The 26335-nt window shown below is 35.8% G+C and overlaps 1 protein-coding gene across 1 annotated transcript in view; it reads right to left on the bottom strand.

Annotated features, from left to right (window-relative positions):
- The window catches only part of LOC106734717 (uncharacterized), a 70155-nt gene extending 49817 nt beyond the window's left edge, over positions 1 to 20338 (bottom strand). The window contains exons 1-4 of the mRNA XM_014587208.1: positions 20332 to 20338; positions 18593 to 18737; positions 7522 to 7654; positions 4413 to 4538 (exon numbers count right to left, since the gene is read on the bottom strand). Coding sequence (XP_014442694.1) covers positions 4413 to 4538; positions 7522 to 7654; positions 18593 to 18737; positions 20332 to 20338 — 411 coding nt within the window. The remainder of the gene's footprint in view (positions 1 to 4412; positions 4539 to 7521; positions 7655 to 18592; positions 18738 to 20331) is intronic.
- Between the last annotated feature and the right edge of the window lie 5997 nt (positions 20339 to 26335).

Raw genomic sequence — 26335 nt, forward strand, 5'->3', positions numbered from 1 at the left:
ACATTCAATATACACTATTACACAACTGCCCCTTCATTTATGTGGAGAGCATCTATGTGGAAGCTGGTTATTCACATTATGTATTTCCTTCGTGCCAGTGAAAAATATTCCTTTGTTTTCTACTTTGGCCTTTAGACTGAATAATTCATAGGGATTTTTTCATACTTATAGTCATATATGAATTATTACTTAGTTATAGTCATAAGTGTACCTACCCATTTTGCTATTATATTTAAAGTCTTTTTTTAAATTTTTGCTATAGGTCACATATACTTGCTGGAAACAGATAGAGAGAAATAGGTAAATAGATATCACCCACCGAGTGAGGATGGTCCCTCACCTGTCTATATCTAAGGTACATCTCTTTACCTCTTCCTGAATATATTGCCTATTGTCTCCCCTGTAGTCAGTTCAATGTGGCTGTCATCATTAGAACCATGAAATTGTATGCTAAACTCAAACCTTGAATGAGAACAACTTTCCTACCTAGCTTTTGAAGTTTTACTTAAAATGACAACTCTAGACTACATATATATAAGCAGTTGTTCTTAGAGTTTAGTGTGGTCTGATTTGAAAAATGTAAAATTTGTCTTTAGTAGCCTGCAAATTTTCTTTCTGAATCTACTACTCTACTTTATACAGTCAAGACTCACTCTAAGAATATATATTTATTAACACACCAAAATAATACTCCTAAACTTACTCAGGATTGTTTTGAATAATTGGGGTTACAGTCTAAGACAATGAACTCTTCTTTCAAAATTTGACACTGTTTTTCTAGCCAAATTTGCTAATACCTCAAAAATACATCTGCTTCTGCTTGAGTATCAGTTAGGGATAATGGGTTAATGTTCTGTATTCATCAAGGTCCTCTGGAGAAAAAAAAAGGAAATAGATAGATAGATAGATAGATAGATAGATGGATGAAGCATAGATAGAGAATAGATAAATAGGGGAAGGAAAAAAAGAAAGCTATTATAAGAATTCGTTTATGTGGTTATAGAGTCTGAGAAGCCCTATAGTTGGCTATCTAGAAGCTGAAAAATGAGGAATGCACATGGAATAATTTAGTTGGAATCTAAAGACCTGAGAATAACAGAGTTGATTATGTAATTGCTCCTGAGTCCCAAAACCCAAGAACCAGGAGTGCTGATGTCCAAGAGCAGGAGAAGGTAGACATCTCTCTTTAAGGAGAGGAGAAAATTTCTCCTGTCTTCGCCTTTCTGTTATCTGAACCCTCAGAGGATTGGATGATGCACATCCACATTGGGAAGGGCCACCAGCTTATTCAGTTCACCACGTCAGATGCTAATCTCTTCCAGAAATACTCTCATAGACCTACCCAGAAATCATGTCTTACCAGATATCTGGGCATCTTTTAGCCCAGTCAAGATGATACATAAAATTAACCATGATAGCGACCAGCAGTTGGCATAATGGCTATGCCACTGGACTCCCACATAGTCAACCATGGTTCAAGTCCCAAACCCGGTGGCTTAAACTCACGCCAGGCACGTGTGCATGTGTGCCCAAGATCCTGACAGGAGAATGGAGGAAAAGGGATTGTGGCATGGCCATCCCCCCTGGGGGTGATTTCTCGCTTTCTGTCTCTCTGTCTTTCTCTGTCTTTCTGGCGAGTGCACATGCCCTGTAGCACAAAACAAACAAACAAAACTCAAAAAAAGACAAATAATAAAAAAAACACCATAATATATATGAATTCATATCTGATAAAACAATTAATTATATTTTACTAGTTGTTCTCTGAAGAGTTAAGTACTTGTTATAGTGGCAGTATTGTTAAACCCAATCACAGTAGAACCACATATGCAAGTTGTCCTCCTGAACACAACTCCGTCCCTTGAACCACAATAAGAATTGTTTGAATTTTAATGGCAAGTGGGAAAAAAGAGAACTGTACTACGATAAGGATATATGTGTCTGTGTGTGTATATATATATACATATATATGTATGTGTGTATATATAGTAATCCATATGGTCTAAAAAGGATAAAAATATGATGTATTGGATGTGTTGTGAAATAAGCTTGAAAAATCTTGAATTAACAATATAAAACAAGCTTCTTTCTTCTTCTTGTGGATTTCAGTTAAAAGCCACCTTCATGCCAGGAGCAATGATTTAATAGGTAGCATTTTATGAATTGTATTATTGCCTCCAGTTTTCTCCTACGTATTTGTGGGATTCACAAGTTTTCTGCTACTAAAAGTCTCTATATACAGAAGTTACTCAAAAGAATTGCTTCTGTTGTTGTTGAAGAAATGAGATATAATTTGCTGGTTAGTACTTTAGGTTTCCAGATAAATTGGGTATAGATTCTGGACTCTAAGAACATGTTATCCTGGAGAATTTCTTATTCGTTTTCCTGTACAGATCCCTAATAAATAATGGTAAAAAGTAGGTTACCCAGTACAAATATGGTTTTTTTTTTTTTTTTGAGAGGTTTTTGCTATAGGGCGCGTGCGCTCGCCAGACAGACAGAGACAGAGAGACAGAAAGCAGGAAATCACCCCCCAGGGGGGATGGCCACGCCGCAATCCCTTCTCCTCCATTCTCCTCTCGGGATCTTGGGCACGCTCGCACACGCGCCCGGCGTGAGTTTAAGCCACCGGGTCCGGGACTCGAACCACGGTTGACTACGTGGGAGTCCAGCGACATAGCCATTACGCTAACTGCTGGTCCCCAAATATGGTTTTAAGATGTGACAGTGGTAACAAAAAAGCAGAACTTACTTTCCGTAATACCATAATGAAGAAGAAATACAAGAGAGTCCTTATAAAGACTCATGTTTTGAACTATACATCTAAACTTTGGTTTCTGAAGTTGTGGTTTATTACTTAATATAGTCTCCTCTGATTACTGGAATTGCAGGTCCTTAAACTGATATCCGAGTTGAGGATTATGGCAAACACTATCTCCTGGTTTTTCCAGGGCTGCCATCAAATCTGGATGAGGGGAAGTTGTTGGGTAATTCCTGACCATGGTTAGCTTTAAAGGAAAGTTTGACAATGTTGAAAGGAGACAGCATGTTTTTAATTCCCTGCATATGTTTCTGTACTTCAATGTCTCTGTAAATTGGCATTGCCATTTGGTATAACCTTTCAAGAAAACAGACTCCTTCACAGCAAAATAAATGTATATGATGATACCAGAGGAATATAAAGAAGCTAGGCTAACAGTTTCTAAGGCAATGTCCTTAGGGAAGAAAACAAAAACATAAACATAGCACTCAGGAAGGAAACTTGGTCATGAACCTGGTAGAATTATGGTATACCAACTTTATGAATCAATTCGTCATTTTCCACCTTACGTTTCAGAGTAATGACACAACCTCACAGAAGCCACCACATTTAGTTTAATTAAGAGAAAATGTATTTGGAATTACAAGTTTAATAACTCTGGTACCAGTGAAGCAGATCACAATGAGGGAGCAGCTGCTTTGCAATTCAAAACAGATGGTGCCTCTCTTTTTCTATTCAGATTTCCGTTTCAAAAGGCCAGGGCCATTGAGTACCTGAAAAGCAATGACTTCAAGACTCTAAGTCATGAAACATGTGCATATAGGAATGATGCTAGCAATGTTTTGTAGTTCTGCATATTTTACTTTAAGCTCAATATTGGAATTATAGATATAGATTTATAGATATATGTGTCACAAAAATGGAAGAAATTAGTCAATGCAGAAAGAAAGAGAAAGCTGTTTTGAGTAGCTTAACATTTGTCAGTAACTGCCCAGGTGTGGGTTTTTTTTTTTTTTTCTTAGAAGGTTTTGCTATAGGATGCGTGCACTCACCAGAAAGATAGAGACAGAGAGACAGAAAGCAAGAAATCACCCCCCAGTGGGGATGGTCACGCCACAATTCCTTCTCCTCTTGGGATCTTGGGCACACACGAACATGCACCCGGCATGAGTCTAAGCCACTGGGTCCAGGACTCGAACCCCGGTCGACTACGTGGGAGTCCAGTGACATAGTCATTACACCAACTGCTGGTCCCCCCAGGTGGTTTTATAATAGGTAGAAATAGCTGATTTTAGTAGTATGGCATGTTAACTGTAGAAAACACACTAGGTAGAGGATTATGGTAGAAAACTATAGAACAACTTATTCCTAGGGTTTTCACAGGAGGGACTATCTTCTTTATTTTTTATGACTTTAATCTCATAACAGAATTTATAACACCTTGTATCAAAAACAGGGATTTGGCATAAATATTTCCATGATTTTATGAAACTAATTTTAGACACTAATTTTTTTTAAGCAAGTCTCTGTCTCAGATTGCTAATTTTTTGGTTTCTCATCCTAAAACTAGGAAAAAAATGGTTTAGTCATCTAATTATATAAATACATGCATATGTTCATGGAGCCTAAATCTATATTCATAAATAAGTACTGGATGTGTGGGCACCACGCAGGCTTCTCTGGTAGTCTGAAAGCCTCGGAGGGCAAGGTCTGAGTCTGAGGCATCGAGCATACTGCATAGCTTATTGCCAAAAGCCTGACTCATGTGCTCAGTAAACTATGTGTCAATAGATGGATCAATTGTCAGGTTGTCTGCATTTGAGAGGACCTTTTAATCTTCTTGCCCATCCTAAAATGACCTGTATTGACACTTAAATAATTAGCTGGGAAACAGTGTAAAATTAAATATACAATCATACTTTTGGTAATAAGCTTGGTGTTTCAAATTAGATGTTTAGTATTGATGCTACTCAGAATGGCCATAATAGTTTAAAACAAGATATACATAATAAAGATATTCTCTATTGATAGTATGAAGAAATCAATAAAGATACTTAAAAACATTTAATCTTCCTACTCCCATTTTTTGCACTCAAAAAATACTTTGCTGGGACCAGCAGTTAGCATAATGGCTATGTTGCTGAACTCCCATGTAGCCAACTGCGGTTCAAGTCCCAGACCTGGTGGCTTAAAACTCACCCCAGGCATGTGTGTGTGCGTGCCCAAGATCCCGAGGGGAGAATGGAGGAGAAGGGATTGCAGCATGGCCACCCCCCTGGGGGGTGATTTCTCACTTTCTGTCTCTCTGTCTCTCTCTGTCTGGTGAGCACACGTGCCCTATAGCAAAAACCTCTCCAAAAAAAAAAAAAAAATGCTGATACACACACACACGCACTTTTGTATCCTACCTTGTTTCTTTAACCATATAACAATCTTAATGTGAAAGTCTTCTCTTAAATTGTTCTACATAGATTCATATGTGATATTTCATCACATAGTCTCTAAAAATCACCTTTGACAGGTTATCCCCTGATAAGTTTTCCTTTGCCTCCTTCCTATCAATATCTTGCTATGCAGGAAGCATCCTTCCAGAATTCACTTTTATTACATGTTGCCTTATATTTGTTTTTCAGTCTAAGGAATCTAATTGTTCTCCAGATCCCAAGTCGCTGTACACTATGCTTAACATTGCACTAGCTACTCAGAATTGGAGGTCAAAGAAGTTTCTTTTAAGTTAAAGTTTAATTTTTCAAAAGGCAAATATTTTTTATAGCATATAAACAATGTGAAGATAATAGGAAAACACAATAGAAAAAAGATCCTCAATTATACCTTTAGCATTTCACAAAAATCCTTCATATATCAGTGATCATTTCTAGTGAGGGTCTTTGTTTGCTTGCTTGTTTAGACAGGGCCTATATCATGATTCCCCTGTGCCCACCGCACCTCCCCACTCCCCCTGGGTTGCTGGCACTACATGCAAGGTGCCCAGCTTTTAGGATGTACCCGGAAGCAAACCTGGGCTTCCATGTGACCTCAGCCTGTGGAATACCAGTGTCAACCACTGTTTTAGCTCATGCTTGGGCCCATAGTGAGTTTCAATGGTGTTTATTGAATGAGTTAATACATGCTAATTCACTTAAGATTTCAAGGCTTTGGATTTTGAAACTTGACATATCTTAATTCTCAAATAAGAATCTCTTTTGGTACAGACATTAGTTATAATGCTCATTTTATCAGACAACACATTTAGACTAACGACTTTGCTCTACCTCAGGATCCTGGTAGCCAGTACTCACAGGTCAATGAGGCATAGAGATAACAGTATGGCTTTAATTGAGGTCATACCCATGCTCTCTAAGTAGGTAAAGATTCAATGGACTTGGCGTTTGTTAAAAACCTGAATTATTACTTTGTAGAACATTAACACTGATTCCAATGAAATACCTTCAAACATAGGCCTTAGAGATGTGAGACATAAAGCATTATTTAAAAGTGGAAATGTTATTCATATTTTTTAAACAATGCAAAATAAAGATTTTGTAATACATTTTTTTCTACATCAAGCTTCCTTCAAAAAGCTGACGTCAGGGGAGGCATTAGGACAGTGAAAGGTTGTATTGATATCCCTGCTTATTTATATTACGAATGATTTGGAGTTTAATTTATCCTTAAATGAGAATGTTAGACAGATACTGATATAGAAAAAGGGTCTCGTTCTCAAATTAATTTTTCTTGATATTAGAAGTGTTTTCAGAAATTGAGCTGATCGATTCCATTATTTTGTGCCAACTGATAAATATTTTAGTATATAACATGATTTTTATGATAATATTTTAATTTTAATTTGTATATTTATATATTTTATTGATATTATATATAATTTAAATATATATAAATTTATAAATATGTTTTTAATAAGTTTATACATTTGTATTTTATTTATAGGTGATATATAAAATTATAAATACATGTAATTTATTTTTAGATTTTTCCGTAGGGTGCATGCACTTGCCTGAGAGAGAGAGAGATAGAGAGGGAAAGTGAGAAATCACCCCCCACAAGGTAGATGGCATGCTCTAATCCCTTTTCCATTCTCCTCTTGGGATTTTTGGCATGGATGCATACAGGTATGTTTTTTTAAGCTGCCTGGTCCCAAACGCAAACCACGGAATTAGCCATGTGGTATCCCGTGCCTTAACCACCATGCCACCTGCTAGCCCAGTGTATTATGTTATTTTTAAAAAACAGTTTTAACCACCTGCATGTTGCAGTACAAGTCATGACTACTAGTCTCTTGCATTGGTCACTCATGGTGATATGATGTGATTAATACAAAAATGCATAGCCCAGCTATAAGGATTGTGCATCCTCATGAGAATTTAAGCACTGGTGAAGCATGCTGGTTGCTTTCCTTTATAGGCAAGAGTTCATTTGGAAAGAGTTCATTCTGTCAGAGTCTAAGGCATCAAGTTGAAAAAAATTACTTCTCTTTCTCTGCTTGAATCCCTTATGTAGAATCCCTTAGAAAGAGTTTAGGAAATGAAGCTCAATATTTTTCAGAAATGTACTGTAAACAATAAAAATGCTATTTTTTACCAAGGCAGAGCAACATTGTTTCTACATTTGTCCATTAACTCTTTCAGTTTCTTTGGTAGAGGATCTGCGGTGGAAGGAACTGATAGTATAGTTCTGGCCAAGGGAAATGATTCCACTATTTATGAGATACTGAAAAGCAGCTTTTAGAAATTAAAGCGAACAGGGAATGTATGGCGGGCCACTGAGTATGAAAGTCTGGCCTGGATTATCATGTCATTTACAGACACTCTTCGTCCATCTGTAGGATCTAAACAGGCTGCATTTGATCTATTCCTGACATTTTCACATCGCGACCTCAAAATCATTCAGTGGCAAACATTTAACTCTGAATAGACTATAGTTTACAAGCCTTATGAGTATGCTGAGGGTTATGAAACAAGCACAATGAAAGTGTCCTTGAAAAGAGTTTTTTTTTTCTCTTTCTTAAATGTTCTTCTGTTGGTATTGAAGATTTTTAAACGAGGCTGTCACAGAAACATAGCTTCTGCTGTCAGAAATGCAAATATTATACATTGAAAAGTTTTATGTACTTTAGCAAAAACAAAAACATTTGATTTACCTTTAACTTGGTGGAGCTGTTAGCAGCCAACTAAGTCTGTCAATGAAATGAGAAGCAAAGGCTGGAGAAGAGGGGAGTTTATTTCTGTAAGTTACAGAGATACAACTATTAGGTACCATCAAACTATCTCGAAAAACTCGACATGTCCTCAGTATTTACAGGTACAAGATACAAGCAGATGCAAATCATTCATCACTACACTCGATCAGAGTCAATTGCTTTCCCCTGAATCATTATCCTGATTCCTGTTTTAACCTCAAATACTCAGTCCTGGTTTCTCTAACCATTCCTCAGCACATCTCCCCATGACACAGCAGTTGTTCAGCGTGTTCTTGTTAGAAGCCTTTCTTAATTTCAAATAGCTGCAGTCCTGCTGGCCTTCTTCAGAGGTGCACCATTTAGATGCAGTTTCCTTTAACAGAGACAATCTGATTTATTTATCTGAGTATGAAAAGTGAAACTCATTTGTCAACTGCAAGGCTACTCTGTTATACAAATTCAAATAGAGAATATTCAAACGAGACAGATTGGAGTTCTCTTTCCAGTTTTATTTTAATCCCAGCCCCCTGTGTCACTCTTCTTATTATTCATTACCATGAAATGATGGGTTTTGATAGTCTGACCATAGTTGTGACTTCTTAAAACATTGTGGGTTTCATACCTTCACACACTTGGCCAGAGGTAAGTCAGGAGTGGGAACTTCAAAAAAATGTCATGGGAAAATGGGATTAAATGTGAGTTTAATTTGGCGTCAAACAAAATAAAAATCCCATACATAGCTTTTTCACAATACGCATTTTTCTTGAACTTTTTGGAGACCTTTAGTATGTTAAGTCTTTAGAAAGTCATAATTATGATCACAAATTACCATTCTATATATTTCAGGATGTCTAATTGTGGCATCCACACCTCTTCTTCCTTTTGTAAAGATAATAATCATAACACACTTGTTATTTTCATCTACCAAACATTATGAATCATTTTCCACATTTAATCCTCATGGAAATTGATACTCAGGAACTACAACCTGACAAATAAAGAACCGGACAATAAGAGGAAAGATAAACACATGTGACCAAGGTACTGTAAAAGCATAATCAACTCCAAATCACAGCGTTTTAGTCACTAGGGTATGCCTCGAAGTCATTAAGGGCAGAGCTCGTTAGTCTTCTAATGAGTCTTCCCAGGCATTTTCACTTGTCCTTCCTCTCCTTGAGTCATGATAGATGCCTGAGGGGAAATAGGTTGAAGATGAGATGATGAGACAACGGGACATGGCCAATTCCTTTCTCACACTCCCTACCTGAGACAAACTAGATGTAGAAAACACAGAGAGGAAAGGCTTAGGGGAAAATTAAGGAAAGTGGGCAAAAAGGGAGGCTTTGAACATAGCCAGTGTGAGACGCCTATGATCTGGGGCTGGCTGAAGCTGGTGTGCATCACGGCACCAAGACTCTGTTAGGAGTACTTGTCTGCCTCTCCCTCTCCCTTCTCTCTCATGGAAGAAAGAAAAGAAACAGAAAGTAGACAAAGATTTTTCCACACTAGTAGCCTTCTCTCCTGTCAATGTCCATGACTATGATGCTTCCATCATTATTCAAGCCTCTTCTCCCTGGGACAGTTGCTGGTTGAGTTATTCCTGTCTCAACCAGGACAGTACTGAGTGTCTTGCTTCTTTATGTTTGTCTCTCCTTTCCTGCTTTGTTCCAAACACTGATCTTCCCTGTATGGATCTTTGCTCATTATGTATTTCTTTCAATAGTGCCAATGGGTTAAATGCTTCATGGGGAAGAGTGTTAGATACCACTGGAAGTGATGTCGTATTTCGTTTCCAGAATATAAAGAAATTGAGTTCCTTATATAATCGCAGAGGACATGGTGTGGGCTTAGTTAAGAGGACTTGGAGTGGGCTTATTTAATATATTTATTTTTTTAATTTACTTACTGTATTTTACCATTGTATAACCACCCAGCCTGCTTACTTGACCATCCTAATTCCACAGCAGTTTCAATATTGTGTTTGTGCAGACCTAACTTTAACTCTGAAAAGAAACAACCTGTTCAAAATATTAGCTTTCAATTGGAAATAAAATTGTGTTCAAATGACTATAGCATGAAAAATATGGATGTTATCATAGGTGGGATCAGATTGAAAGTCCTTTAAGCTGATGCAAAGGAATTGGAATTTAGTTTGATGTGAGTGAAACTGGAGAGAGAAAACTATTACATGTTAGTGCAGCACTTTTTTATTTTTCTGTTTTCTCACAATTAGCAAATTTGATCTGCAGAGTCTCTGGTATGTTACACACACACACTCCTTCTAAGCAATAATTGTGTATTTTGGAAAGGCCTCTAGGACATTCTATATGTTACATTTTTGTGACATATTGAGTATCTCTAAAGTAAAATCTTGAATTTAAATAGGAAAGAAGTGGGTAGGATCCAGGTATATAAGAGAGATATTCAGAAACTAACAAGGCCAACATCATCTACTCCTTAGGTACGTTTTTGTAATAAATCTATGAAGACCCTTTGTCTTTATATCTACCATTTTTAATGTAGAGCCCAACCAAGATAGCATGCATGTTCCTAAATACTAAGGGGTCATTTTAATATATTTTTTGTATGTGTGTGTTTAAAATGTGTTTTCTTCTTTTTTTTTTTTTCCTGTTGGAGGATAGATGTGATTTTAAGGTAAACATCAGTCAGTGTCCTTGAGTTGATTTGTTTCCTTTTTGTGCTTCCAAAGCATATTCTATGATATAAGTGCTCCACTTCCTGCAGGGCTCCACAGCTATTATATCAATTAGCACCAATTAATCATTTATACAACTCATGACACTAAAGGGGCAGACAAGCTCACAAGTGCTTATTACCTCCGGTATTGACAAAGCATTTCTAACTAAAGCCTAATTCATTCAGGTTTTACTCAGACGTGATTCATTGACTCAAAAGCTAAGGTTTGGGCATAGTTAATGATTAAAGTAGAGGGTCTAACTTTGGATTTAGGATGAAATTTTAATCCCCTTCCCCGTCTTTTTTAAACAATTAAATGTAATGCTGAATGGCAGCTTACCTGGTGTCTCTTAGAACTCTTCATTGCTTATTTTGATATTGATCTATAATTACAGAATTTTATTTTCCTTTTCATTTGACTAGGTTCCGTATGACTTTGTTAAAGCATCTGATGCTTAAATACTATTTGGGGCTAGTAGGTGACTTGGAGGTTAAGTGACTGGGACCACATGGCTGACCGTGTGGTTCAAGTCCTAGACCCAGAAGCTTGAAAAATCACAGCAGGTGAGTGTATAAGTGTAAAATCCCAAGAGGAGAATAGAGAAGAAGGGATTAGGCTATCTCTCCTCAGGGGTGATTTCTCACTTTCCCTCTCTCTGTTTCTTTCTCTCTCTCTCTCTCTGTCTCTTACACACACACCCTATAGCAACTAAAAAAAACAAAAAACAACACAAAAAAAACCCAAAATCAACTAGATTATTTTAGTATGTGATAACTTTTTACATTTACTCCGTTGTATTCAAACCTCAGGATTAACCTGGGTTTTATTTCTGTGTTAGGACCTGTTAACATTGAGCCTTTTTCTCTCTTTCTGTGATAGAACTTCCTTTGAATTGTTTTGGTCACATTGAGTTGGAAACTTCAGGTTCACCAAGAAAATGAAGCAGACTATTTGCGTTCTCCCGTCCCATCGTCCCTCATCACAGTGCACGATGATTGGACAGTACTTGAGGAGTATTGTCTGTCTTGAAGGTGGGACTTTGGAATGCTCTAAGTGCCCCTTAGCCAGGGACCATCCTAATGCTCTGCAACACAAGGGCCAGTAATTCCAGAGAGTTTTGCACATAGTAAACTTTGTGGGAAATGAGTTTCTGATGCTTTTTGTTATCAATATTGGAATAAAAACAATGTCAGTGGTGACTCTGGATCATAACTTTCAACACATTTTGCATTCTGGGAGCCGCTTTTCTTTTCTTTAATAGGAACATTGAAAGAAATAGTATAATTGCCAAAAGACTTTGAGAAATATATTCAGAAGATATTATTTTTATCCTTTTCACAATAGTTTATTCTCTGGAAAAGAAGCACATATATTTGGTGTACTTAATGAAAACAAAGCAGACAATAGTACATTTCTGAATGTCTCTGTAAGAATATAGATTGTAAGACCAAAATGCACTGATTTTGATTAATTACATGGGATTAGTTCAAAAGTACTTTTACTTATTAAAATATTGCAGTTGTTTTCAGATTCGAGGGTAAAGAGAAATTACCACTTTTTCTCTGACAATTAGCTGTATATTTAGATACATTTTTGAATAGTTCAGCCTATTAATTTTGATGTTGATGATGATTCAAGTCTCCTGTGAGTATTAAATAAGAACCTTTCTCACTCTCCCTTCCTCTCTCTCACAAACACACACTTAATTTTTTGGCATCTTCTGACAATTTCTTTCTGTTCTTTCAGTGCCTTTATTCTTCAGTACTACCTCTCCCTCCCACACACAAACACACACAGACCCCACTTAATCCAGCCTTGAGAAAAATCAGACCTTAAACGGAGTGTGTTCTTCTTTTCTTATAAACTGGGTCACCAACAGTCTGCTTCTGGGTCATTGCCTCATTTTCTTTGCAAATGCTTCACTCTCCTTTAAAACTTAAAAAATTTCCCAGAGAAGAGTCTTAAAAATCTTTCAGCCCAAAGCTCAGACTACAAACAGAGCTGAATAGAGTGCAGTTTCTAATTGGTAGTGCTAGGGGATTTGGGTTTGTGACCATAGAGACCTGCCTCCGAAGAGGCAGGAAACTGCAGATTCACAGGGCTGGACTTCCGTTCCTGGTCAGAGGTTTTTGCAGAGGTCTTTCTAAGGGACTGTTACTGAAGATACGGCTTAAGCCTCCATTCATAGTAGCACAGGCATTTTTCTTTTGTCAAAAAAGTACAAAAGTTGCCCTTTCATAAAATTGAATGGCTAATTGAAAATGCAAAAGGAAGTAAATAATTCTTTAGAGTCAAAATCAGATTTCTCAGCATGTTTTAAGGGATACAGGTCTCAGTTACATTAACGGGCATTAAATGAATAAAATCCCTTGGAGATAGCACTGCCTTTAAAAAAGGTGAACGAATTTCTTTACTGCAGGATCCTTCCCAATCTTTAATGTATTAATACATTCTAAAGAGTGGATGAATATATAGAAACTACCAAATTAATTTAGTCACCAAAGGCCATCTCATGGAAACAGGGTTCTTTGAAACCTATTATAAAAAAATGCTTTCATAGGGACCAGCAGTTAGCGTAATGGCTATGTCACTGGATTCCCACATAGTCGACTGCAGTTCACATCCCGGACCCGGTGGCTTAAAACTCACGCCGGGCGCATGTGCGTTCGTGCCCAAGATCCCAAGAGGAGAATGGAGGAGAAGGGACTGTGGCGTGGCCTTCCCCCCTACGGGGTGATTTCTTGCTTTCTGTCTGTCTCTATCTGTCTGGCAAGCGTACACACCCTATAGCAAAATCCTCTCCCCCCCCCAAAAAAAAATGCTTTCATAAATGCTGACAACTTAAATACTTTTAAAATATAATAATTTAATTTTTATCTGTTGTTACTCATTTTAATTTATGATATGACATATGTGATTACCAGAGAGAGACAGAGAGAGAGAAAGGGAGAGAGAAAACAAGAAAGCAAGCCTCCAGTTCTGGGACTTGAACTGCAGTCTGCCATGTGGGAGTCCAGCACCTTAACCGTCATCTGGCCTTCCCCTCCCAATAAGTACTTTTAAAAATGGTGATTCAAGCCACGAGAAGCATCTCTTTTCTATAAACAGGCAATGAATACTTTTAGGAAAAGCTCACTCCTCATCAAAATATTCCATTTTATGTGCCTTTACCACTTTATCCTCTTCTATGGAAGATCTTAATATAAGTCACTTGGAGATTCTGCTTTCTAGAAAGACAAACTGACATTATCTACTTATTCAAACCCACAAATACTGAAAAATGGATTCCCTTATAAAAGCTGCCTGGTCATATGTCTCTAGTTGATTACAAATATTCAATGATTCCTAACTGCCATTGATATAAAATCCTTAAAGACGTGCTAGTCTGGCCCTGTCTCCCAGTGATTAAGGTTGCTGGATCCCACATGACTGACCGAGGTTCAAATCCTGGCTCTCATGACTTAAAAAATCATGCTAGGCATTTGTGTGTAAATGCTTCCAAACCCAAAGGGATGGAGAAATGGAGAAAGGATTGTGGCATGATACTTCATGGGGGAGTGCTTTCTTCTGCTGCTGTCTCTCTGTCTCCCTGTTTCTCTCGTGACATATGTGCCCTCCGGCGATTAAAAATGAAGAAATAAATGAAAGACATAGGATTTATGCAATATCACATTTTATTCTCTCTACTGAGTTTAGTGTTATATATATAGATGATCAGTTGGTACAATGCTGAGTTAAATCCAAGCTACACTTCAAAACATCCTAACCATTCTTGTTAAGTTTAGTATAAGACCTGTCTTCTGTCTGCTTTACAGATATCTGCTCCCACCTCGATACAAACCAGCCACTACCATCATTTTCTTTTCCTATAGTAGATGCATCCTTCATGTCATAGAATTCATTCCAGTTTATAGCACATTTTTATGTTGATACCATTTTGTGGGTTTGTTTCTACTGGGTAGAAAGTTGTAAAAGAGAGGATCTATGTCTATTTTGATCTTTACGACTTTATACAAGACCTGGCATGGTAATAGGTACATCGTAGCTATCAGGTAATTAAAATTAATGGATGTGTGCATGCTTTGTCTTCATCTAGGTACTTAGGTACAAGAGATAAAATGCTGAGATCAACTATGTAGTGAAAAATTCATCATGTATTCACTTTCAAGGGGCAAAAAGATAATTACTAATTCATGAGTGCTAACCGTAACTTCTCGAAAGTAGATGCCATAAGTCTAAAATGTTTGCAATACAGAAAAAAAAAATCTGTAAGTAGTGGTTTTTGAGAAGGGATCATGCTTTAGTATAAACACACATAATTAATATTCATCATTAGGAAGAGAGACTAATTCCTACTAATAAATTGCCCCCTTCAAACAAATGTAAATATATCTACTTGGACAGGGTCAGGGATTAATTGGAGCAAAGCTTTTAATATCTGTAGTAAATTATAAGTACATAAAAATGTTATTTTATTACTGGTGGTACTCCAGTAATTCTCCACAAATGGCGATATTGTCTTCTATTTAATACAGCAAGCAAGGGCACATGTTTTCTTATTAGCCTATAATACAAAATTAGCTGTCAATCATTAAATGCAGGCATCCCATCAAAAGCTACCTAAATAAAATCTAGAACACAGTTTAAAATTTTGAAAATTTAATTTTCATTTTGAAAATTACAAATATGTTTTTCATAGGTTGATAAGTTACTGTAGGCTATCTGTAAATATCTCCAAAGCACCTTCATAATTTTTTCAAGAAAGATTTTTATTATAGGGTGTGTCACCAGAGGCAGAGACAGAGAGAAAGTGAAAAATCACCCTCCAGGGGGTTGGCCACACCACAGTCCCTTATTCCTCCATTCTCCTCTTGAGATTTTGTACACACATGCACATGTGCCCAGATGTGTTTCGAGTCACTGGATCCGGGACTCAGACTGTGGTCAGCCATGTGGGAGTTCAGTGCTACAACTGCTATGCCAGCTGCTGCCCCCCCTTCATAATATTAATGACCCTATAATTATTCTGAGGAGATAAACAAAATTTCAGAGATTTACTTTCTGAAAAGAAAAAAAAAAGAACACTATTTTTTCTGGCTGAAATACTGTAATTTGTGGATCAACACACTTTAATTCTTATTTTTTTTTCATTCTATTTCCTGGTTGCAAATTTTAATAATATCAGTAGTATCTTTCTTCATTGGATTAAATTAAAAGGACTCTGATTTTAGTATTAAGTTTTAAATCCAATTTACATGATTATAAATTCATCAAGGAGAACTACGTTATTCTTATCACTTTGGGGAATTAAGGCAAGTTAAATGTAAAACTTCAACATTAGCATATTTAACCTGACAATTTTTCTGCTTGTTAGATATCTAATTTGGTTTTTGATTAAGATATCACTAATGTGTTAAGCACCAGCCTTCTCATCATAAAATACATGTACATTTATATATATACATGCATGATATATATATATATATATATCATAAATATATGTAATATAAATATATAGTATCTTCTATATTCATTATAAATATCCTAATTTGATAACAATTCCAGTTGAGCTACTGCTTCTATTTTATAACACTTTAGAAAATATTTCTTAAAAAATCTATATTTAACATTTTAATCTTTATATCTCCTTTCCTTTTCTATCAACTCCAATGTGTCTTTTCCTGCTATTACTCTGTAGAACTTGTTCTTTTTCAGGTGGTGAGTTGTTTAATTCTGTCTTTTGTGTTTTGGTTTTCACATTGCCATATATCTTTTTTTTTCTTAATTATTTTAGATAACTTTATTACTATTATTATTTTTTCAATTTGATCAGACAGAGACAGAGAGAGAGAGAGAGAGAGGGAGAAAGTGAGAGAGCAAGCCACCAGATCTAGGACTTGAACTGTGGTTGGCCATGTGGGAATCCAGCACCTTTATCCACCATGCCACCTACTGGTCCAACATTGCCATATATCTTAATGGTAATTAACCTATTTGATAATTGCTTAATTTCCATTTCTTTTCTTTCTTTTTTTTTTCTTCTTTTATTATTATTTATTGTTGTTGTTGGGTTGGAGTGGATTTTCATGACGCCACACACTCTTGGTTTTACTGCTAAATAACTGTCTTTTCCTCTGATAATTACTGCTGTTTTTTCTTCTTCCACTGACTTTCAGTGTCTTAACAATTTTCTTAAGTGAATTAAGCCAAAACAATTGCTTGGCTTTCCATAACCTCTATATTCTGATTAGTTTTGAATTTAACTTTCTCTAAACCTTCACCTTAGTCACACCTGGGTATTATACTCAAGCAGAGATATTTACCCACTAGCACTTTTCAAATTAGCATAGTCCAAATATATTTCTATTTCAGTGAATTGCAATGACATGTACACATGTGCTTAAGACAAAAATTTAGAAGTCATCGTTGATACTGCACTTGGTCTCATTCTCACTTTTATAGTTACTTTATAGTAAATCCCTTTAACCCAGCTTCCAAAAATAACCCCAATATGTATAGTTTTCTTTCTTTTTTTTAATTGCCAGAGAGCATGTGCACTTGATAAGAGAAAAAGGAAAGATAGGAGGAAAGAACTCCCAAGGGGGAATGGTAATACTGCAATCTTTTCTCCTCCATTATCCCATCCTGTCAGGATTTGAAGCATTCATCATACACCCACCATGTTTTCAGCCACTGGGGCCAGGAATTGAATCAACTATGTGGAATATAGATCCAACTAAGAAATCTTCAATATTTACAATATTTTTAATATTGTGATTACTATCAAAGAATTAGGAGAGAACATAGTATGATTAATTCCCCTTTGCTCATCATTCACTTTCATAAATGGCAATCTTTTGTCACTATCCGTTCTTGATCTCCTCTTCCTGTGTGCCATCCCTTCTCTCTACTGGTGTATTTTAACCTAATTACTAGACATCAAGCTCCTATAACATAATTTTATTCATCAACACTTCAGAAATTAAAAAAAAGATGCAATTACTAATCTAATAAAATCAATAATTCTTTAATATCATTTAATATATGATCTATGTTTATGTTCCTTTATTGTTTAAAAAGTTTATCTATTGCTTTGTGTATATCAGGATCCAAACTTTAAAATGGCTTGATACTGGCCAGCAGGTGGTATGGTGGTTAAGGTCACATGGCTTACTATAGTTTGAGTTGTGAACCTGGTGCTTGAAAATCACAGTGTACATGAGTGCATGCATGCTCCAAATTCCAAGAGAAGAAGGAGGAAAAAGGATTGTGGCGTGGCCTTTCTCCCTACCTAGAAAGGAATTTTCACTTTCTTCCCCTCTGTCCCTGTCTCTCTCTCCAGCAAGCACACATGCCCTATGACAAAAAAAAATAATAATAATTTTTTTTTTGCTTATTATTTGTTAAATAAGAAGGATAAGACATCAGTTTAAAAACAGCTCCTATTGGAGCAACATGAATTCTGCTAAAATTAAAGCAAGAACATCAATTTAATAAATTTATAGATTTATAGGAAAGCTTGAGTAAGAGAATGGTAAGGTCATTAGGAATAGTTTATGAGAACAGTGACCCTCCCAAAGCTTACAAGGGGCTAACATGTATAAAGACTGGATGTGTTAAAGATGACAACTGTAGTAGCAAGTCATTCACTTCAGCTTGTGAGGTAAACCTTAACCTTGATTGTACTCTCTTTGAACAAAACTGATTAATAGAGAAACAATAGCTGATACGATTGAGAACTAAATTGGTTCAGCTTATACATCTCTGACTAAAAAATTAAAATTGAGCAAATTTTCTGCTCAATGGCTATCAAGACCACTGTGCCCAAGTCAGCTGCAGATAAGAACAGAGATATCAATGGAAATTTTGAACTAGTGGGGTCAAGGTCTTGAAGCATGCCTTGGAAGAATTGTAAAGAGATGACACAGGGCTTTACCACTGCATTCTTAAAGACAAAGCACAATCAAAACAATGGCTACTAAGAGATGGAAGGGGTCCAGTGAAAGCAAAAGCAGACTGGTCAAGAGCAAAGATCATGGCCACAGTATTTCGAGATGCTCCGGGCATTTCACTTGTTGACTCTATGGAGGGCCAAAGAATAATAATACGTGCTTACTATCAGAATGTTTTAAGAAAGTTAGCCAAGGCTGTAGCAGAAAAATGTCTAGGCTAAGTTCCACCCGAGAGTCCCTCTGCATCACGGCCTTGCTTCTGCTCATTCCTCTCTTTCAACAAGGGCAGTTTTCTGAGAGTTTTGAGGGGAAATCATTAGGCATCCATCTTCCTTCCAGACCTGATTTGGCTCCTTCTTACTTCCTTTTGTTTCCACATTAAAAAAAATATATTAAATCGTTAATGGTGCTCACTCTTCTTTAGTTAATAATGTAAAAAAGCCTTCACTGACACAGCTAAATTCCCAGAACCATCAGTTCTTTCAGGATGGATGAAACAGCTAGTATCATTTGCAAAAGTGTCTTGAACTTGACAGAGTTACTGTTGAGAAATAAAAATTTAGATTTTAGTTTCAATCTTTAAATTTTATTTTCTATTTACTTTTGGTGTTTCCTCTTATATATGAATTGAAAGTTGAGATAAAATATATTATTTTTAATGAAATATATATATGTATATATATTTGTTTATATATATATATATATTTCATTATCAGAGTATACATATACTCTGGAGAGAGAGAGTAGGGCCTCGCCATGACATAATCCATTTTCCTCCATGTCTCCATCCGGTCAGCATTTTGGGCACACAAGCACACATGCCCTGTATATTTTTTAAGTTAGTGGGATTTTTCTTGTGTGTGTATGCATGTGTGTACAGAAGTTGTGTACTCAATTATATTTTTACTCTAATGGAATTCCAGTGACTACCTTTTCCCCCCAAAACATATACACATACACAGAGTAAAGGCAAAATTTTCCTCTATGGCTTTGCCACATTGTTGTCTTTTAAGTAGTTTTATTCAATCCTGCATGTCAGAGTTTCTATATATTTTTCTCTTATCTTCTTGGGCATGTTGAGCTATTCTAAAAGTGTTTGATCTTTTATATCTTTGTACTAAGCAGTTATTTCTTATTCACCCAACTTTGTTTATATTGCTTTGAAATTTATATTTTCACATTCACTTATTTATTTGTCAAAATATTGCTTGCTTAGTTGTCTTATCCTTAGTTTCACTTAAAATGAAACCTCCAAGGTTCTAAATCACTTTATTTTCCTTTCAAACTGTCTTAAATCATTTCTCTGATGTACTTTCAAAAGAATATGACTGGAATTTAAAATATTTTGGTCTCGTGATACGCAATATATGAATACAAAATTCGTTCTTACTGACTCTGTCCTATAACCCATCTATCTCTTCCTTCCTTTATTCTCCCAGAGGCCCTTGAAGGAGCCTTTTTAATACTTTTTTAATACAGTAATCATTCGGTTTTTGGAAATGCCCATTACCACTTATTTGTAGCAATTTATTTTGTCTTATTCTTTATGTGTACCCATTAATTCAGCACAATTATATCTGCCTTGCTCAATACTGGAATTACACAAAATAATGGATATGCAACGCTATCCAATATATTGGTATCTTCCTTACCTCATCGAGGTAGAAGGTTTGATCAGAATGGGGAGATCTGTTAATGTATCACTGAAAACATATCATTTTACCTCGCATTTTACCTTGCAGCCAATATCTTTCTGCTGCACTGTGTTAGGCTCCTTTAAAAGTAGGCACTTATTCAGATAAAAAGCAGAGTACACCTTTCCTAAACCTATGCAAATCATCTCTGTGGGTCTAAAAAGTAGATTGCTTTCCCCATTCATTTTCTATTTGTTTGTTGAATACAAGTTTCCAAATCCTTACAGTATCTTAATGCCTGTGTAGTGCTGAAGTTTTAAGGTTTTTTATCAAGGTAAATTTTAGAAAGTATATTCTTCTGTATATTACACTTCTTGAACACTTTCTAGGTAAAATATAAGTTAAAAATATATATATACATGTAGGTATACCTGTACATATACATGCATATATATTTGCATCTGTGTGCATATATGGAGTTAGAATATATATATATATATATATATGCACACACACACGGATTTATAGATATAGCACATAATATGCTCTTTCTCTGTATCACATGTAGCTATATAAAGCATATGTATATAGAGAGATACATCAATACATTATTAGTATTTTTTTTTTTACTTCTGAAATATATTTTTTCCTGAAATTTTTTTAACTTAATTTACATTCATTTCCTAGGCATCATCACAGCATGCAAAGAAAGTCTTAAATAGTCTTGACAGAGAACTCTTGACATGTAATTGATTTCTCACTATTTTTCTCAATTACTTTGTGTCTAAGAAAAATTGGGAAATGACCTATAAATCTCTCAATATAATTTTTATAGGGCGGTACATATTGATCTGTGAAGAGGAAGGAAATATTTTTACTACATTTAGCTATAAAAGCAATTTTTATTTAAGACTTTCTTTGCTATTACTGAACAATGTGATGTATAAGTTATCAAGAAAATATTTACAATTAATATTTGGCTATTTTATCATTCTAGGCAATGCAGATATGCAGATAAAAGAAACTTTTTAAAAATTCAATTATTTAGAAATTCAATTATTTCCAAAGCCCCGTTGGAGTTTTCCCATCATATAGTGTTTTTTTTTTTTTTTTTTTGCATAGAAAACTACATCAGGACTTTTCTGATTACCCAATACATGAGGATACAATTTACCTCTTCAATTTGTTTATATTACACTTATAAAAAGTTAATGTGGGGATAAGCAGATGGCACGGTGATTAAGGTACTGGAGTCTCACATGGCCTGCTGCAGTTCCAGTCCTAGACCTGGCAGCTTGAAAATCACACCAGGTTTGTGTGTGTGTGCCTAAAATCCCAGGAGGAGAAGAGATTGTGGTGTGGCCATCACCCTTTGGTGGTGATTTCTCACTTTCTCTCTCGCTGTCTTCCTCTGTATCTCTCAAGTGTTTGTATGTCTAAATATCTAATTAGGGAATTGTTTCTTAGACATATAAAAACCTAAAAAAGAACAAACCAAACAAAAAAACCAAGCTAATGTGTTGACTTACACAGAGCGATTAATCTAAATAAAATCATACACTTAAGAATGTGTAGAATAAAGACATACTGTTGTGTAATATACATTCTACTTTCTGAAAGTCGGTCAATTATTAAAAGACATTTTAATTTCATATGTATACTTTTTCATCATAGTTATTTAGTTCTGATAGTCTATGTTCTTTTTTGCTAATGCCAAACCAAAGATTTCTATACTAAAATTTATATTCTATATATCATATATATATATATAATCTAATATATAGATCAGAACTAGATGATTATATAGATTAGAATTAGATTATTATATATTCTTTGATTAGAATATTTAATCAAAGTTTCTTTTTTTAGGAGTACAGAATGGAGGTTACTAATGAATAGGCCATTTTTTTCTTTGTGCTTTGTATCACTTTTGAAACAAAATTTGTGTTAAATTTTGTCAAGGTATATTTGGAAGTTAATTTTACTCTGGTCTGTGAAATTAGAATTAAAAGACTTTTTACAAGTTTTTATAAATACTTTTTACATATACTAGTTATTATGGCATTTTAATGCAAAAGTCTGAATCTTTCCTGTGGGCAAAAAAATAACAAAAATCGAGTTTCATTCTTAAATAAATAATGTTTACCTTTTTCTCTACTTTGCTAATTAAAAAATTTCAAGTAGGCCAAGCTCTGTTAGTTGACAGATATTTACTGGGTTGTTGGAAAAGTCATGAGGTGTTTTTGCTTAGGAAAAGTACGTCTTGACTTTTCCGATAATCCAATAGTATGAAACTGTTGGAATTATTGCCTTTTCAAGAGTAAATAGTGATTATCAGTGAGCTTGTTTTAGAGGCGTTTCTTCAAAGAGAGAAGACTGGTATATTTCCTCAATGAATTCAATAAATCACATATATACACACACACGTCCCAAAACAATGCATAATTCCTAGATGAAGATATAAAAACTGAAATTGAACTCAAGAACATGCATACACAGGAAACAGCAGTTAGCGTAATGGCTATGTCACTGGTCTCCCATGTAGTCAGCCACGGTTCGTGTCCCGGACCTGGTGGCTTAAAACTCATGCCAGGCGCGCGTGTGTGTGTGTGCCCAAGATCCCTAGAGGAGAATGGAGGAGAAGGGATTGCAGCATGGCCACCTCCCCTGGGGGGTGATTTCTCACTTTCTGTCTGTCTGTCTCTCTGGTGAGCGCAGGAGCCCTATAGCAAAAACCTCTCAAAAAAAAATGCATATGCTCACATAATCTACATGGTAGAAATGAAAGGAATAGTACATCAGTTGGAATTATTAAGATGGCAAAACTTTATAATTAATGGATCATGGGGTAGCTACATGTAAAAGAATATTTCACACCATACTAAAAATTATCTCAAAATGGATAATACACTCAAACATAAATGCAAAATACTATAAAATTCTAAGAGGAATAATATGAATAAATCTAAAGCTTCTTGACCTAATTAGGGAATCATTTCTTAGACATGGCACAAAAAGTACAGGTGCGAATGACGGCTAGTGGGTACTGGGCTATTGTTTGGGTGATGGAAAGTTTCTAAATGTGAAAATGCTAAAAATTACTAAATAGTGCACTTTAAAAAGGTGAATTTTGGTGGTATATAAATTTTATCTTTGATGGGGACTATAAATAGGTCGCACTGAATCAGAACAAAGAATGGGGGAGAAGGGGGGAGATCTGTTAGTGTATCGTTGAAAACATATCATTTATGTGTTATTTATATATATAAAACTTTACCAACATAAGTACAGTTCTGGGAACCTATTGTATAGAAATCTTTGTGAGAAAGAAAAAACACATAAATAAAATATTTTACAAACATTTTGCTATTTGTCATAGTAATAAAAAAGAAATAGCTTAAATGTCCAGGAATGGGAATTAAGTACTCTCTATTGTGCTATGCCACTTCAAAGAATGTAACACTTTTACAACATTAATAACCCTATGAGTTCTCACTTGGAAAACATCCATGATACATATTAAAGCAAACAAGTTGTAGACCACATAAAAATGTTATTTTCCCCTTCAAAAACTGCAGAGTAGAAACACACACACACACAGATAGACACTCTTGTCTGAGATTTCTGGAAGACTCTGTCACAGGCTGTTAAAAGTGTTTACCCCTCATACAAAAATTGTACATGTGGGAAATAATTTACTTTTTATTTCATATATGATATAAAGTTAAAAATAAACTTTGTGCATATCAGCTTTTCCTTAATTTTTAAAATGTTATATCTAAGACAAAAAACAAAATGCTATAACCTTGTTGGCAGCAGTCTTCCATTATTATTTGAGAATTGATAGTTTAGATCCTCCTGTAAGTCTTTGTTCTGATTCAGTGCGACAAGAACCTGCAAGTAGGGTGCACATAAATTCTTGTTGCCACCGACACTCTGAATTTTTATCAGCTACCTCCTGTAGTTATGAATAGTCCTCCATTTCATTTTCAAAAATGTCTGAGTTTTGAAGATAAATTATATGGTACTAATAACTTTGAGAACTAAAACCCACATCTTATCTGACCTACCCTGAGTGCAGCTGTGTAAAGCAGTATGGTCAGCTAGTTTGAGAAGCCTCAAATCAAACACACACTTCGTTTTGTAAATACTCTTTTTGCCCCCTCACCAATTTTGAGAAAAACGTTAGAGTAAATATCTCTGTGTCAGTCTCAAAAACTTGTTGAATGTTATTTACTCTCTCTATATAGACATAAGAAATAACACAAATAATAAATAATGACAAAAATATAGATGTGCTGTGAACAAAGCATTATGTTTATTAGCCAGGATTTCTCATAGAGGAAAGGTTAAGGGAGCCAGATCTCCCATGGCCTAGGTGACTTGAAAAACTAGCTGGGCATGGGTATAGGAGTGCCTCAAATCCCAACCGGATGGAGAAATGAACAAGCAGTTGAGTGTGACAGCGTGCCACTGGGGAATGCTTTCCATCCCTTTTCTCACTCCCTTCCCCAGTCTCTAACTGGTGAGCACATCTGTCCTCCAGCAATTAGGAAGAAAGGAAGGAAGGAAGGAAAGAAACAACAACAAATCCACATCTATGTCACCTTCAGCATGTATTTCTTCTACAAATTTTTATAACTGAAAAGTCTCTAGCAGCCCACAGTGAAGTAGTTAAAGCAGCTGGATTCCATGTGGCTGACTGCTCCTGACAAGTCCCAGACCAACGTCTTTAAAAAAACATGTCAGACACGTACGGGTGTGCTCAGAATCCTGACGGGAGGAAATGCAGGATGGGGTGTGACCATGTCCCGTGGATCTGTGCTTCCTCGCTTTCTCTCTCTCTCTCCCTTTCTCGGTCTTTTTCTCTCCCTCTCTCTTTTTCTCTGGTGAGCACATATGTCCTCTGGCAAATTTTTCAAAAACATCCATTTTCATATATATTTTACTCAGGCAGGCCATTTTCCTTAGTGGCAACTTCTCTCTTTGTAAGAAAAAGCAAGTAAAACTGCCATTCCATGAGTGTCCCCTGACTCTCTTGGGGCTGGGAAGACCTTGGAAGTCTTTTCTCTCTGCAGTTCTGAGGAAGGATGATCGCACTGGGTCTGGGAGGGAGCGGCTATTCCTCCTGGCACATTTTCTCTGTAGTGCGCAGAAGACTGGGAGTTTGATGTTTGCTTTTCTTTGTAAACGTGATGCTAAAGTGCTGAGGGCTGAGTTTTTGTTCAGCTTAAGGTGCCAAGATAGAAGATTTAAAATGCTTCAGTTGAAAATTGCAACTGTAGAAAACTGAAGTCATGTAGGTAGAAGCAGTCTTATTTCCTAATGAGCTGCTTTTTTTATTTTTTTATTTTTTTGGTTCATTGCTCTCTCATTGAATGTGTGTATGATGATGTGCTTTTAAATGTATCCTCTGGTATATTACGCCAAATTAAAGAGAATATCATCTTATGTTTTCAGAATAAAATAATTTTTCAAATGTCCTGTGAATAAAAGTAATGAATCATGAGATTTCAAATATTCATGGTAATACTTAAAGTGATTTTCTGAAATGTTACACACTGTACAAGGTGCCTATACCTTTATAACATCTATTTTTATAACATAAGAAAAAAAGATTTCCCTTTAAGTATTTTTTCACTTTAAGTGTAGCCTATTATAAATCATTTGAAAACAAAATTGAGTTTTTGCCGAAAGGGTACATGTATTTGCCAGAGAGAGACAGAGAAATACAGTGAATGGGAAAGTGAGAAATCACCTCTTAGGGAGGGTAGTCACACGGCACTCTCTTTTCCTCCATTCTTCTCTGGGATTTTGGGCATGCGTGCACACATGCCCAGTGTGATTTTTCAAGCTAGGGTCTAGGACTTGAACTGCAGTAGGTCATGTGAGAGTCCAGCCCCTTAACTACAATGCCACATGCTGGGCCCCAAAATAAAATTTGAACTCTAAATGTTCTTTCTAACTCTTAAAAATAGTTTCAGTATTTTTCTTAAAATATTTGTGAATGAATAATTGTTAATGATCAACGATAAGAAACCCAGAAAGGACGCTTGTGGTTGTGTGGCATAAGGCACTAGACTTATTCCTGCT

The sequence above is a fragment of the Tupaia chinensis genome, unplaced genomic scaffold, assembly GCF_000334495.1.
Source record: "Tupaia chinensis unplaced genomic scaffold, TupChi_1.0 Scaffold000196_1, whole genome shotgun sequence".
NCBI classification, from domain to species: domain Eukaryota; kingdom Metazoa; phylum Chordata; class Mammalia; order Scandentia; family Tupaiidae; genus Tupaia; species Tupaia belangeri.